Below are 15120 nucleotides of genomic sequence, written 5' to 3'. Positions count from 1 at the left end.
TTGATGCAATGGGTCAGTCTTTTTCTGTCTAAGGGTAAGACATGGAAAAATCTTGAAGTTTAGGAACTGCTGAACTAAGACAAAGATTTCCCCATGCCCGCCCAAGGCCCAGCTGCAGAAGTAGGTTGGTCAAAATTAAGAGCTCATCTTCTGTCTGGTGCCACAACCCTCCCTATTGTCTTAGGTGGGTGGGTTAATGGTAGAAGCCCTCTTAAAGGCCTAATTTCTGCTAGAGGCAGCCTAGATACCATAAGACCAGCCCTTCCTAACTAGAAATTAAGCAGTCAGTGTTGACACCTCAACTCATAAGGACATCTATGGCATAGCAGCACTTTACTGTTAATAGGTCCCATGGATTTTGTTTGTTTGTTCGTTCTTCCAGACAGGGTTTTTCTGTATGGCTCTGGCTGTCCTAGAACTCACTCTGTAGACCAGGCTGGCTTCAAACTCATGGAGATTTGCCTGCCTCTGCCTCCTGGAGTTCATGACTCCAATCCAGTGCTTTGTGCCTCTCCAGCAGGGAAAGCTACTAGAGAAATCCACAGCACTGTCCGTCGAGCTCTAAAAATGAAGCAAATCCTGTGAGAAGTCTCAACTGGTAAACCAGGAAGAGGTCCACAGCACCTGCACGGAAGCTGAGTGCAGTGAGTGTTCTGTGTTTCCTTTGTCAGCTTCCACCCACCTTCCCAAGGGAGCTCTACCTTAAAGCATGCAAAGGCCAGTCTTCCCCCAACAGGGCCTGCTTCCTTGATTCTCATCATAATTCAAAAGGGGGAGGGGAGAGAGAAACTGCACATAAGCTGAATCATCCATTTTATTTGATTTTATTTTGTCATGTGCTCACAGTATTTCTCTTTCTCTCCTCTCCCTGGCAGGTCACAGAGATAAATTAAAAATAAAATCTACAAGGAAAATAATTTATAAAAAGCACTCCCAGGTTCACGCTTCCTATCCCTACTGCTCAGTTAGGAGACTCCTCCCTTCTGCACAGGAAGGAGAATCAGTGCTGCCCCTGACTCCCCTGCTAGTCTGGGGCACAGTACTCCAGAGCTGACCAGGAGTGGGGGCAGCAGAGGCAAAGTTACAAAAAAAAAAAAAAAAAAAGGAAAAAGAAAGACAAGACACTGTGGTCCTAGAACCATCTGGCTATCTTGCTGCCCCTCACTGCCTCCCTCAGCACTGTCCTCCAAGAGGCCAGGCTAAACAGACTATGAAGAAGCTGCCTAAAGCTGAAAGCCTAGGGGAGGGTCATCTCCAGTTCCTTACATGCACTTCTCCTTTTCCCAGAAAGAAACCCAAAAAAAGAAAGCAAGACAAGACCTCGGGACAGAGGAGAAAAATCCCAAGTGTTTCCACAGTTACACGGAGTCTTTATGGCAAAGAGAACATTTAGCAGCTTTGAATATTGGGGCATCTCCTTTTTACTCAACACAAGCATCCTAGGCCCTATAAGTCAAACAGGGCACACGCCCTAAAACAAACAAAAAAAATCAAAGCGCAAGAAATTCTAAGAGGACTAGGTTTCCTTGCTGGGGTTTATAGGCTTTTGTTTCCCCCTGTGACAGGCCCAGGTGTTAATAGGCAGAGGGGCCTGAGGGAAGAGTCACTTCCCAGTGTTGTGCTGAACAGTGCCTGGAGGTCACTGAGGGCTTCTCCCTCCACACCATCCCCTTGCCTCTATTTAGCCCCTGCAGAGGAAGCTGTAGGCCAAGTTCCGGTACTGCCAGAATAGCACCCCACTCCAGAGAGCTATAGGCAGCTAGTGAGGGTGGGTACCACAAAAGGGAGGAGATGGGGAGAACAGCATTTCCATGCAGGCTCTCATGAGGACAGTGGGAGCCTCAGCTCTGGGATGGCTAGGGAGGGAGGTGGCTGAGGCAGGGCAGTGAGATCATGCTTGTTGGGGCTGCTGCAACACAGGCCTCATTAAATTCACTTCTATACCCTCTGCCCTCCTATAGCCTGAAACCAAGTCAGTGTTGGGTCCCCCCTACAGCTTCCCATTTCAGTAACTAAAACTTTATAGGTGCTATCCAAGAGCTTCTTTCCGTTCAGGGGTGCCAGAGTTCAAACAGTTAAAAAGCCCTTCCAAGGCCCCACCACATCTGTTTCCATAGCAGTAACTTTACCTAGGCCCACTGCAGTCACTTGCACTCACTGCCTCCAATGCTGGCCAAAGCCCATAACAGCCTGATTTTTTTGACTGCTTTGATTTTAGGGGTTTCCTTCCTTTTCTCCTTCCAGGAATGAGCTTTTCCACTACTTCCTCTCCTCTCCCACGTTCTCTTTTTCCCTTTCACTGCACACAGCTCCTCTACCTCCAGCATGCCCACACCACCCTTCCCTCAAGAGAAAGGGAGTAGGCTGGGGGACCCCAATCACCCACACAGTCTGGTCATTTCCACCCACTCCCAGTGGGGCAGCTGAGCCAGACAGCGCCTGCGCCCGCCTCTTCGGTGCACTGACCCGCAGTCATCCCATCTGAGAAGATATATTGGATACGAAGGCATTTAAGTCCCCAATGTTAGGTCCAGGCCCAGCCCTTCTCCAGTTTCGGTCTTAGTGAGCGTCCACCCCCTGCCTCCCCAGGCTCACTTCCTCCGGTCCTTTGGCTTTCTCTCCTGTCGCCGGGCCTGCTGGTCAGCCATCGTGCGAGGAATGAGGAGGACACTGCCATCCCCAGCATACTGAAGCGCATACTGACTGGGTGAGTAGGGCCTCCCATTCTCATCCCGCAGCCGCCCAAACACCTCCTGGTATAAACTCTGGACCTTCTGCTTCATCTGTCGAAGGGACCGCAGGAACTCTACCTTTTCTCGGAGCAATCGGGCCTTATCTCGCTGCAAGTCCTCCACATCACGTTCTAGGTTCAGGATGGTGTCCAGCTTGCGCTTGCGGCAGTTCTGTGCAGCCATCTTGTTCTTGCCCCGGCGACGGATGTCCCGGATGAGGCTCAGCTGGGCCTCGCTCAGCTGGTATTTGGACAGCAGCTCATTGAATTCCTCTACAGGCAGGTTGATGATTTTGTCATTGGTGAATGGGATCTTCATGGCTCGGGCTCTGTGCTCATCTCGGCTCATCTGCTTGTCCAGGAAGTCTGCCTGCTTTTCCTTGCTACCTTTCTTGAGGGTGCTGGGTGGTGGTAGATCAGCAGAGTCAAGGGCACTGGGTGCCATATTGTACGTATGATTGTGGCCCACATGCTCTAAGTAGGGAAGGCAAGAGAGCTGAGAAGGATCCTGATAGCTCATGCGGCAGAACTTAGAGTATTCTGGCTGGTAGCCCACTGCACCCTCAGCCTCTTCTAGATCTAGGGTCTCAGAGTCAGAGCTGTAACCGACAGCACCTTCCTCAGAAAAGGAAGAAGAGGCAGAGGAGGAAGCAGAAGAGGAGGAGGAGGAGGAAGAGGAAGAAGAGCTGCCTTCAGAGCTGCTCAGGGAGGAAGGACTATGGCTGGAGTCCAAGGAGAGGCCTGAGTCAGAGTCAAACTCCTCCTCAAGCTGGGAAGCCTGCACCGGGTTGAAGCCCTCCTCAATGGCCAGGTCCATTAGGCTGATTTCATCCAGCATAGCTTCATCTAGCAGGCCCCCCAGGGGGTCAGGCAGCTCAGGGCCTGATGTATCATTGGCCGTGCCATTGAGCTGTGATGGAAAGAAAAGCCCTGCTAGGTTGGTAGAGCCAAAGGTGGAGTTGAGACTGGTGGAGTTGCTGGGGACAAGTGGAAGCAGTGTGGAGCTGCTGGCCACAGGTAGGCTCTCCACCTCGGGGCTGAAGAGGGAGAAGTCCTGACTGCAGCCCCCCAAGGATGCCTGATGCAGGCTGACATTCTGGTTGATAGGAGTGTTGGGTGCAAGGCTGTAGTTGGTGTTAAGAGGGTCTCCAGGAGGGGCATTGTACAGTATTTCACTTGCTGATGTATTCACTTCCATAGCCTGGAAGGGAAAAATTGTACCAGCATTCAAAAGGAGCAGACTAACACCCTGCAGGCCCCCAACTAAAGAACAGCTCCCTGGGCAAAGGAGCAAAAACTGTACAGCAAAGCCCCCAGCTTAGACCAGCAGGCCTGGCACAGGGGGTTCCTAACTATGGACTTCACCCTAATAAAGAACTAACCAGCTCCTGTGTGGCTAGATTCACATATCCTGGCACGAAATGGAGTATAAACACTGAACAGATCCCCTGCTACAAAGCTTGCTGCGTAATCACAAGCATATCATAACAACTGAGGGCGAAAGGTAGCTCAGTGGTAGAGCAGGCACCCTGGGCTCCATCCCCAGCATTGCAAAAAAAAAAAAAAAAAAATTAACCAGCAAAAAGTTATTCGATGGTGGCAGGCCAAATGGAACTGCCAGTGACTCTAAAGCACTACGTGACAAGAGTGTCAGCCAGCTGACTGCCTGCCTAAAGGAAAAGAAGTGTAACTCCATGACAGGCCATACGCGGTTATAACTCAATCCCACCCAGCCCCCAGGGATGCCTGGAATCAATCCCTCAAGAGTCCCTACTTTCCTACTGACTATCCAGAGAAAACTGGTAACATCCCCAAGAGGGGGAACATGACTATATGCTGGGTTATCCTACACAGAGCTCGGCAGGCTATCCTTTTCTGAAAATCCTACCTGCATTTCCATGATGGACATGAGATCTTGCCACTGCTGTTCCAAATCAAATGGTGACTCTGTCCCCGTCAAAAGAGGAGAGAGAAGGCTGTTCTGAAGGGCAGGGGACTCACTCTCACTAGGCACTGCTTCTGTGACGCTGGAAACGCCTGCTGGGAACTAAGGCACAACACAGGTTTGAGTGTGAGGAGACCACCACTTGCTTCCTCCTAGTGACTACTATCTGGCTCCCTGCCTCAGCAGCCAGCGTAAGGCCAAGAGCTAAGAACCAGCCCTGCACCTAAAGGGGTACATGCGTGCAGGTTGTGCTATTTGCTCAGTGGGCTCTCTGGTCCTGCTCACCTCTGCACAGTCTCCAAAGGGGCCGATGACCTCCAGCAGCCTATTAAGATACTTTTCCAATGACAGGGCTGTTCCTCCCCACCAGGCACCTGTGGCAATAACAACTGTCCACCTGACTAGCCTGGGTCCTGCTATCGAGGACAGATACCTCCCTCCTAAGCTGCTGTAGGTCTGCTGTGTCCCGGTCACTCTGAATGGCTGACCTGAGTCTCCTACCCCCAGGGACAACAGAAGGAATGCAGAAGTGTTCTAAAATGCTAGACACTTTGCCTGTCTGCAATGTCCACTGCCAAGACTTGGTGTTTCTGAGTCCATGGCCCACTGTGCCTTTATAGACCCTAAGCAAAAATACATTCAGGTTCACTGCAAAGACACAACTCTCCTCCAGAGCAAGTTCTCTGGAAGAAGTCCAGCCTGGTGAGTCTGGGGAACAGAGAGAGCAGAGAGCAGTGTCAGAGGCGCAGTACCTGTGCAGGGAAGCTCTCCCCTGTCTCTCCATCTACTAGCAGGTCTCGGGCCAGAGCTTCCGCGCCCTCGCCTGCCCAGGTGTCCTCTCGTTCTCCTCCATCTTGCAGTTCCTTATCCACATCCTGTTCCTTCTGGCGGTGACTGTAGTCAAAAACCTCACGCCCAGCCCCCAGATCAATATCCTGTCGCCAAAGGATGTCAATCAGATCTATATCCTGAAAGACAGATCAAGATGACTTTAGGTTTCCAGTAGCCCCCGCCCCGAGAGGAGAGCTCCCTGTCCTATGCCCTCAGAGATCCCACCTACTGACACTCCACTTAGCCCTGGCAGGGCCACACCCGGGCCTATGTCTGTTAGCCTTTCTCCCCTGCTTCCGCTGCACCAGCAGGCATCATTCATCCATTCCCAGGCAACCTTCCACCAAAAAATAAATAAAAATAAAAGGAGCTATTACTAAATACTAACATATCTACCATCACACAGGTCTTCAGGTTTAGAATGTGGGCCAGAGTCACACCCAGGGTAAAGGGCAGGGCTGCATCACCCCTAACAAGAAAGAGGAGGAAGCAAGAGACCCCTTTCATTTTAGGAGCAGGAGGCCCTGAAAACACACACTGTCTGACCATGGCAAGCAAGGGCAAACTGCCCTGTGAAATTGCTTAGCAGTGACCAGGCTTGCATCAGCCTGTGGTGCCACTGCATTTGCATAAAGGGGTGGGGTGGCCTGGAGAGGAAAATCCCTGCATTTCCAACCACCTGATGCAGCCAATGACAAGACGGGTTGTCTCCAGCCCTTCCTATAGCCATTCCCCCTTCACAGGCTGACAGCTGGAGTAAGCTTGAACATCCACAACTATTAAAGGCCCAGCCTCACCTCAAGATCCCTGACAGAATTAACTGATCCTAGCAAGCTACCTCAATGCCAAGGGAATCTCAGATAGTCAGATGATCCCCCATCAGTAGTACCCCACCCCTGCTTAGGCCAATCTCACTGCGTCCCCTTAGAACAATGCTACCTCCATCCCTCTCTCCCATACCACACCCGAGGACTCACCATCTCCCCATCAGTCAACCCACTTAAGGACATAACTCTCATTGCTGAGCTCTCACTGCAACCTTGGACATTAAAATGCCTCCTTTCACTTTGTTCTGTGACTCCTCGATAGTTCCTGCACTAACTGCCACCCCCACTGACATCAGCACAGAACCCCAGTAGAGCCACTTGGACTCTACCCCTCCCTTTAGGAGTCTTCTCAACAAGCCGGAAGAGACCCTTAAGTGTTGCCTTCCTTTCAGTGATTTAAAAGCACACACTTTCCACTGAAAAGTATCTTTAGACCAACCCCACCACTCTACCCACAAGCAGGGGCTGTACTCTTTCCTACCATCCCATCCTAAGACCCCCAAGACCTCCCATATGTACCTCTCCCTTGAGTCTCCCACCATACACCAACCTGAACAGAAGCCCTGGACCCAGGAGCAGAGGGGGGCTGGGCCACCCGGTGACCAGCCAGCCAAGAGTTAAGGGCCCTGTCTTTGGCATGGTCCCCACCACTGTGAGAGCTGCGGTCCAGGCGGGTCATGGTCTGCGAGAGGAGCCCCAGGGCAGCCAGTGCCGGTATGCCGGACAGGGGGCTGCAAGGAGCTCGTGGCTTGCAGGAAGCACACCAGGCTGGAAGGGTGGCCCCTTGGTGGCTCCGAGGGGCCCGAGGAAGGTGCCCCGCCCGTGCTGCTGCCTGGGCGGCCCAGCCCAGCCCCCTTCCTCCATCCTGGAGCAGCCCCCTCCCACCTCACAACCCCAGTTCCACTCAGACGCCCAGCAGCCCCCACCCTGAGCTCACCGCAGAGGCTGCAGTGAGACGGGACTCCCACCCCATGCTCCGTGCTCACGCTGCAGAGGAAAGGGAGCTCCCTTCTGGGCCTATCCTCCCGCTCCTCCCTCTCCCCCTCCCCACGCCCCCCAAACTTGTTACCTAGACTGCCGCAAGGAGCCAATCCCCTCCCCCTCCCACCCCGCAGGTCACTGCTGAGGCTGCAGAGAGCCAATCCCCTCCCCCAGGTCAGCAGCTGGGGCTGCGGAAAGAGCCAATCCCCTCCCACTGTCGTTACCTAGGCTGCGCCGGGAGCCAATCTCCTCCCCCAAGTCTCCGCTGGAGATGCGGAGGGAGCCAATCCCCTCCCACCGCCTGTTACCTAGCTGCAGAAGGGAGCCAATCTCTGCACCAGGGCAGCTGGAGAAGCTGCCGCAAGGAACCGGCCCATCCCTGGGCCGCCTCCGTCTCCTTGAGGAGAAGCACCCAGGGGCGGGCAGCCCCACCCAGCCCAGTCAATCAGCTGGGGTGGTGCAGTGAGAGAGTCCTGGGGGGGAAGGGGTGCCACTTTTCTCCCTCTTGTCGCATCTTGCTCTTCCAGCCCACTCTTATGACTGGGCAGACACTCCTCCAGAAGCTTCCCTGAGAAACTAAATTCTTTGCTGGGAAGTGGAAGTTTTCCCATTCCTTATGAAGGCTGTGACCAGTCAAGGCTAAGGACCACAAGCCAGGCTGGGCACCAACCCAGAGCACTCCAAGCCAAAAAAAAAAAAAAAAGCCCAGGAGCTTTGTCACCCTAAAACAGGCCAGACTGGAGGAGAGAGGAAAGCCATTATTACATACATGCGGCATGTCAGTGCAGGCCATGCGTAAGTCCTAGCAGGAAAAGGTGGGAGACAAAATTCTCAAGTCCAGCACTTAGGGAAATAGGTGCTCGGCAACCTCCTGGCCCCAAATATGCCAGTTAGCCCCTTTTATTTCAGCTTTTTCACGAACAATTTGGGGAAGGGCAGGAGGAGGAAGGGCAGGGCCCATTTGTGCCCTGACAAGCATCTCTCCTAGCAGGGGGTGAGGGGATAAAGCCTGCAGAACTGGGGTTTAAAATCCCACTTCTGCCTTCCTGCACTGCTTTCTCCTCACTCCACTCCCCAGAGCCTAAGGTCAGGCCAGAGACAGTGTGTTCTCCCTCGGTTACAGCTTCTAACCCGGGAGGAGCTGTAAACAGGCCACCCCTTGCTCTGGGCAGGGTGCCAACCTGGAGGGGAATCCTATCCCTTGACAAGGGCTGAAGCTATGGCTGTCCATCGAACAGGCCTGGCACAGGGAGCACTACCACCCCAGGGATAATACCAGCTCCAGCAGTGCCTGTCACATGCTCTGGACCTGGGTATTTTTATCCCTGAGTTGCTGAGGAAATGTTGTTCTAGGCACATCATAATCTTCCCTTCCCTCCTCCCCAGACTGGGTCCCTCACGTGTGACCCACCCAACTTCCCCAAGGGAGTGGTAAAATAAAGGCCTGGGGTCAGGGAAAACACAACATTCTTTATGGCCAAGAAAAGGAAAGCAGGTACCAAGTTCCATCCCATTCTGCCTCAACAGACCCAGTTACATTCAAATTATTCTACAGTCCCAAAAGCCTCTCTGAAGGAACAGTATCAGTGTGAACACTGTAGCATTCTCAAGAAAAGACCTGCCCAGGCCACTGGGGCAGGAACAGGGAGGGTTCCTTCAGGTCACTGGATTTCAGAAGCCCATTTAAAAGAGAGAGTAAGGAGAAGCAGAAAAAAGGTGAGGTTCAAAGTGACACTGCACGAATCTAAGCAAAAGCCAAAGAGTGGAACATGCCCGTAATCCAAGCATTTGGGAGAGGCAGAGAAAGGGCAGAAGAACTGTCACAAGTTCAAGGCTACCCTGGTCTACATAGCAAGATCCAGGCCAGACAGACAGACGACCTCAAAAAATGTAAAAAATTTAAAGGCTATAAGACAAAAAGCCCTGATAGGCAAAAAATGCTCATGAGCCCCATGTTGAGAGAACCCCACCTTCTCTCACACAGATGTGGGGTAAGGGATAGCTGATTTTTGAGTGCTTTCTCAATCTCAATCACTAACAAATCGGGGTGAAAGAAACCTAGTTTGAGGCTGCCCTGCACTGTACCATTCCTGGCCTTGCCTATCAGGTGCCTCCCCACAGTGGCATCCCTCCCCACAGCTAGGACAAAAATCACCCCTAGCAGGACCATGGACCTAATACAAGCCATATTCTCTGCTAGTCACTAGTAAGCCAGATAGCTGAGATAATGAGCAGGCATACTGCAGGGAGACAAAACAGGGCCTAAGATGTTGGGCAAAGGAAGTCAAGCTCTGCAGCCAGCTATATTTCACACTAATGAACCCAGTGCCAGAGAGCTGTGGGTCTTTTCAGGGCTCCTAGGGCTAGAGGCAAACCACAGCTGTTTCACTACCTAGGTCAGACAGGGGCAGCAGTAGCCATTTGCATCATTAAAGGAAAGGAACTGCTCCTTTTCTACCCAGAAATTTGCCAGCCCTGGGCCAGGAACTAAAAATCACCTCTGACAGCTCAGAACAAGCTGACCTGAGCAGAGTACAGTTCTCTTCTAGCTTCCAGCCTTTTCTGCTCAGGGCTTTAGCAAAGAATGGGAGCCTTGGCCTCTACTGGCCAAGAATAACTATCCATGTCTACCTCTTGGCTCAGGCCCAGGAGAGTTACAGAGAACTTACAACAGCAAGCCTGACCGCAATGGAGAACTTTAGGGGACAGTATTCATGTTTAATGTTGGGGGTGTACAGAGAAGAGAGGCCACAGTACGTGCCTTAGCAACAATCTATACTCACTCAAAGCCCATCACAACATGGCCCTCCCCCACCTAAAGCCTCTAGCAGCCATACTGAAATCCAAGCAGCAGAAGCCCTGCTATGCTCTGGGAACCACCTGCCCTGACAGGTGGGCCAGTGGCTCAAAACACAGAAAGGCTCCCAGCTCCCAACCCAGAAGCCATGTAACTTAGCCCATTCCTACCCAAACAGTGCCACAGCTCCAACCCCCTGACCCGAACCTGTTTGGTTCTCCAGATCAGCCCATTCCTTCCCAATGTCCACCCACCACCAGGGCCACTAACCTCTTTGGTTAAGTCTCCACTGACAGGAGGGGCTACAGCCCCCAAGTCCTCCAAATCTTCACTGAATCCCTGCTCCGTTTCGCTTTCTCTCACCCCGTTGTCTGGGCCTGTCACGTCTTGGAGACCACTGGAACTCTCGAGGGCGAGGCCTGTGTTGGGCTGGCTGCCAGAGACAGACCCCTCCGGGTCCCGGTGAACCAGCCAAGCATTTACCTCAGTGGTAGGCACCTGGAACCTATCCAGGGCCCTCACCTGACTAAGGAGTCGTCGCGCAGTGAAGTAATTGTCCAGGTCTATGCTCTTGGGGTGGATACCATAGCCATCCAAGGTATTCCTCAGGTTGTGGAACTGGGTCTGCGTATAGGCAGAGCTGGGCCCCAGGATGATCTCCCGGAGTGGGGGGAGCTGCGAGGTCAGGTAAGTATCCACGTCCACCCGAACCCCAATCAGACTCAGCAGAATGGTGAACTGGAGAAGTCCTTCCGTTAAGTATTTCTTCAGAGAAAGCATTGCTGAAGGACCAGAATGCTTATGCTTTTTTGTTTTTAAATCTTCCACAAGACAAATCAAGGCCACTGCTCTGTCACTTGAGCCAGCGCGTTACCCTCCGCAGTGCGAGACCCTGTACCCCAACCCTGGCACAGCACAAGGGCTGAGCTCCCCGATGCCCCAGAGGAAAGCGTACCCTGTGCAGCGAAAGCCACAGTCCAGACCACATTCACTTGTCCCTTCTTGACACCTCACCTCTCAAAGTTGAGCGGTTACAGACCCAGTGCAGGCACTTGGGCTCTCCACTGACTGCCTCCACAGTCCACACACAGTCACCTCCTCACTCACATCTGCCGTCCTCTCTGCAGATCCCACTGAGGCTATTCACAGGAACAGCCGGTGGAGTTCTTCCTTTCCTTCTTTTTTTTTTCCCCCTTCTCCTTCCTAAGGTTTATTTTCTTTGGCTGGAGCTACAGGTCTTTGTCTTGGGTCAGAGTGTCCCGCCTCCTCTGCACTTACCAGGGGGGTTTCCAGAGAAACCTGAAATGGGAATCACAAGAGCAACAACGTAAGATTCCATCCGCTTTACATCATGAGCAGGGTAAAAACCTTCAGGGAGACACACTGCAAGGGGAAAACAAACCAACCTGTTGTACCAACCACAAGAAAGAAAAGGGGCACCCTCAGTTACTAAATATTAAATTCCTTCTACTTTTAAAAAAACAGCTTTCTCGGAAGAGGCAGACACTGCGCAAGGCATTCAGAATTTACCAACACTCTTAAGAGAACACATTACCCAGTTTCTATTTTTAGCACAAGAAGCCCATTTCCTATCTTTAAAAAAAGTTGGGTTTCCCATGTCATTATCCCTTCCAACTCTAAAGAGCAGGGAGAGATCGTTAATGGAACACTGTGAAAAATACATGGGAATGTTCAAACCTCCATTTCACGTGCCCTTTTGTTTTCCAACTTTGAATGCTAATCTCCCTTTCCTAGCGTTCTTGAGTTAAAAGGTAAATAAATAAAAGACCAGCCTAATAGCACAGGCCACTCAGAAAGCTGAACCGTGAAAATCGGGAATTTAAGACCAGCTTGGACAAATTAATGAGACCGTTTTAACAATATAAGTTAAAAAAAAAAAAAATTAAAGGGCAAGGATACAGTTCAGGGGTGCCTGGTTAGAGGCCCTGGAGGTTCAATCCTCAGCATGGCAAAATAGAGGAGGGGAGGGGAGAAACAGGAGGGCAATGTGGTGGGGCCCTGCTCCAGCTGGAATTTGAATTCGCAGGTTTTATCTTTATTCACATGACCTTCTGAGCCAAAGCAGAAGGCTATGGCCAAGTCCTCAATCCGAGCTGCCAAGTGGGGAGAAGGTAAATTTGCCTTTCTGTTTCTGGTTCCTACTTCTGAGCTTCCATTAATCTCATAAAGGAACTCCTCTGTCGCGACCCACTATCAAGGTGAAGTGGGAGTCTTACACGTACGAGGAGCACACACCCACGAAAACCCTCATTCGTGGCTGAGTAAACATTCCCCGCTTTGGAAACCCGCCCGTCCTCACGCAATCTTAACTACTAAAACTTCCCAGGGCCCCAATTCAGTTTTAAGAGAGCGGACAAAGTTCTTCAACGCCCAAGAAGGCCACCGAGAGACAGAGAGAGAGAGAGAGAGCGAGCCCCGGTTCGAGTCCGGTCCCACCCTGCTCCCTACCCGAGTCTGGCTGAGACCAAGCTGCCATGCCCACTCTCGGCGCCGCCGCGGCTCCAAGCTTTCTGGGACACCAGGCGACAAGTGCTACCTTCCCGGCCCCGACCCACCCTTAAGAGCGGGCCTCACCCCGCCCTCCGTCCCCGAGGCCCCACCCCGCCCTCCAGCCCGGCCTCGCCACGCCCTCCCATGCCCTCGGCCCTTCCCGGTCCGGCCCACCCGGGCACAGGCTTTCCCTTCGGCCCCGCATTTCTCTCCCGCCGTGCCCGGGGCCCGAGCCCAAGCCGGCCTGGCCCTCCCGGGTTCCCGCCTCCTGCCCCTCAACCCCATCTCGCCCGCCCCTCGTCCCACGAAAGCCTGGGCCCCGTCGCGCGGCGGCCCTCTCGCCAGGAAAGGGAAGATGGCAGGTACCCGCTGCTGAGGTCGCGGTCCACCGCTGCCGCCACAGCAGGCCCTCAGCCCGAGTCCCGGCCTCGCCGCCACCGTCGCCGCCGCCGCCACCTCCGGCCGGCCTGGAGCGCCCAGCCTCGGCTTCCCTCCCCGCCCCCTCCTCCCACCGCACTCGGAAACCCGCCCGCCACGGCCACCCGCCCCCCGAAGCAGCTGCTCCAATCAGCTAGCCTGGAGTACTGCCGTCACCGGATGTCGCTTTGATTGACAGCGACGAGAAGCCAATAGCCGAGTGTGTCCCCGCCTCCTCGGCGCCGTCTTCCCGAGACTGGCGTGGGGGCGGTCCAATGAGTGTACAGGTCCGCCCCGCGGCACGGCCCCGCCAATGAGTGGGGCGAAGGCCGTGGTGCCCGGCGTTCTGAACTCCTCCGCCGCGGCTCGGGGGCGGCCGGTGTTAGAAGTCGGGGGCTTCTGGCTCATTGTGCGCCTAGGAGTGAGGCCTTTTAAGGCAGAGGAAGGGGCATTGCCGCGGGAGCCCGGAATCCCGTCCTCGAGGGTTCCCACGGTGACTTGCAAAAGTCCAGTGAGATCTGAGGGGCCCGAGGCGGAGCACGGAGCATGTGGTGGCGACGTTCGTGTCGCCATCTTGGGTGCTGGCAACGGAAGCCGGTACCCCCACCACCGCCTGGTGGGGCCTGGTGTAAAAACCTAGGTCGGGCAGGAGGGGTGGCATCTTGTGGCCCAGGCCAACAGTCAGATCGCGGAAACTGCCTCCGGCAGATAAATCGTCGTGGCCCTAGTGGGATGTTGGTAGCGTGAGAGATCGGACCTAGTAACCATTTTTTGCCATCAGAGGAACACCGGGCAGAACCCCACCCCCACCCCGCTCTAACCTCGCACACAGCTTAGTTTTTGCTTTTCAGGAACGTTCATTCGTTGCCAGAGTTCACCAATCTCATACACCACTACCACCAAACTCTTTTTTTGTGACTCAAATATTAGTATGCCCTCGGCATCATGAGCCTCTGAGAGCTTCTTGTTCGGCAGCCGTGGATTAGGGCCCCGATTTTAACGTTCCCTCTTGGGTAATTCTAATGAGGCTGGTCCAAAGACCACAATTAGAAAATCTCTGTATTGGAGTTTGTACTGTGGGGCAGAGGTGAGGTGCCAACTGAGTTCTTGTCTCCTTTTAAGAGGCCATAGCCTGGTTGACAAGTTTGTTATTCATTGGACTTGTGCAATTAAGGGCAAGGCCAGAAGACAGCACAACAGATAAATTCTTGCTGTGCCTGAAGAGTTAGCCTGAATATGAAGAGGTTCACAGGATTTCCTGAAACTTAGGGCAAGCCTCCTCAGGCTTCAGTGGCCCAAGGGCTCTACACAGCTGCATCTCGCCCCTCTCAGCTACAGCCCATTCTTAACGCAGTCAAGGGCCAGATGGGCTTACAGGCACATGCTCGTGATCCCAACACTCACGAAGCGGAGGGATCACTGCAAGTTTGAGGTCACCCTGGCTTGCATAATAAGCTTCAACCCAAATAGGGCCACATGGCAACAGCTTATCTAAAAGTAAAAACAAACAACCAGAAAAGTAAAACAAAACAAATCTAACAGCAAAAAATGATCAAGGCCCTGAGTTCAATCCCTAACAACCCCCCCTTTTTTTTGGGGGGGGTTGTTGAGACAGGGTTTCTGGACTAACTTTGTGGGCCAGACCTCGAACTCACACAGTAAGTGGCCTGCTTCTTCCTCACAGAGTGCTAAGATCTCAGGCCTGTGCCACCATGCCTGGCTGTCAAATCCTAAAAAGGGAAAAGAGGGTCAATTATTACAAGCTTTTCAAACTACCTTTTTTTTTTTTTAAGGCTCAATTCCTCACTTGGGCTCACAAGATAATTGAAAGCAGAATAAAAGCCTAGAGACAGGGCTGGAGCGATGGCTCAGAGGTTAAGAGCACTGGCTGTTCTTCTAGAGGTCATAAGTTCAATTCCCAGCAACCACATGGAGGCTCACAACCCTCTAAAATGAAATCTGGTGCCATCTCCTGACATGCAGGTATACATGCAAACACACATTGTATACATTATAAATAAATCTTTAAAAAAAAAAAAAAGCCCAGAGACTCTCTCTTCATTTTATATGTCTATCTTGT

At 52.8% G+C, this 15120-nt stretch overlaps 1 protein-coding gene across 4 annotated transcripts; it reads right to left on the bottom strand.

Annotated features, from left to right (window-relative positions):
• Window positions 1–796: 796 nt before the first annotated feature.
• Nfe2l1 (NFE2 like bZIP transcription factor 1) lies at window positions 797–13144 on the bottom strand. Of its 4 annotated transcripts, none has more exons than XM_021641970.2 (5): window positions 12990–13144; window positions 10383–11411; window positions 5429–5644; window positions 4620–4778; window positions 797–3932 (listed from the first exon to the last, which is right to left on the bottom strand). In XM_021641970.2, exons 2-5 carry the CDS (start codon window positions 10890–10892, stop codon window positions 2592–2594), a joined length of 2226 nt encoding a protein of 741 aa, XP_021497645.1. In that variant the 5' UTR covers window positions 10893–11411; window positions 12990–13144; the 3' UTR covers window positions 797–2591. The 4 variants fall into 4 exon arrangements, with proteins under 4 accessions (XP_021497645.1, XP_021497646.1, XP_021497648.1 ...); XM_021641971.2 differs by lacking the exon at window positions 12990–13144 and adding an exon at window positions 12582–12726; XM_021641973.2 differs by lacking the exons at window positions 10383–11411; window positions 12990–13144 and adding an exon at window positions 7272–7322.
• Window positions 13145–15120: the final 1976 nt, after the last annotated feature.

Source organism: Meriones unguiculatus, chromosome 7 (assembly GCF_030254825.1).
Source record: "Meriones unguiculatus strain TT.TT164.6M chromosome 7, Bangor_MerUng_6.1, whole genome shotgun sequence".
In the NCBI taxonomy this organism is placed as follows: domain Eukaryota; kingdom Metazoa; phylum Chordata; class Mammalia; order Rodentia; family Muridae; genus Meriones; species Meriones unguiculatus.
The sequence above is the reverse complement of the archived record's forward strand: the minus strand, read 5'-3'. Positions and strand labels throughout refer to the sequence as shown.

What these genes read in the sequence shown, in the direction of transcription:
- Nfe2l1 (XM_021641970.2), bottom strand. Translation starts at nt 10,892, where the DNA reads ATGCTTTCTCTGAAGAAATACTTAACGGAAGGACTTCTCCAGTTCACC. An exon ending in GGGAGAGCTTCCCTGCACAG is followed by an intron (nt 4,779 to 5,428) that starts GTACTGCGCCTC and finishes GTTGTGCCTTAG; the next exon opens with TTCCCAGCAGGCGTTTCCAG. An exon ending in TGTCCATCATGGAAATGCAG is followed by an intron (nt 3,933 to 4,619) that starts GTAGGATTTTCA and finishes TTTCCCTTCCAG; the next exon opens with GCTATGGAAGTGAATACATC.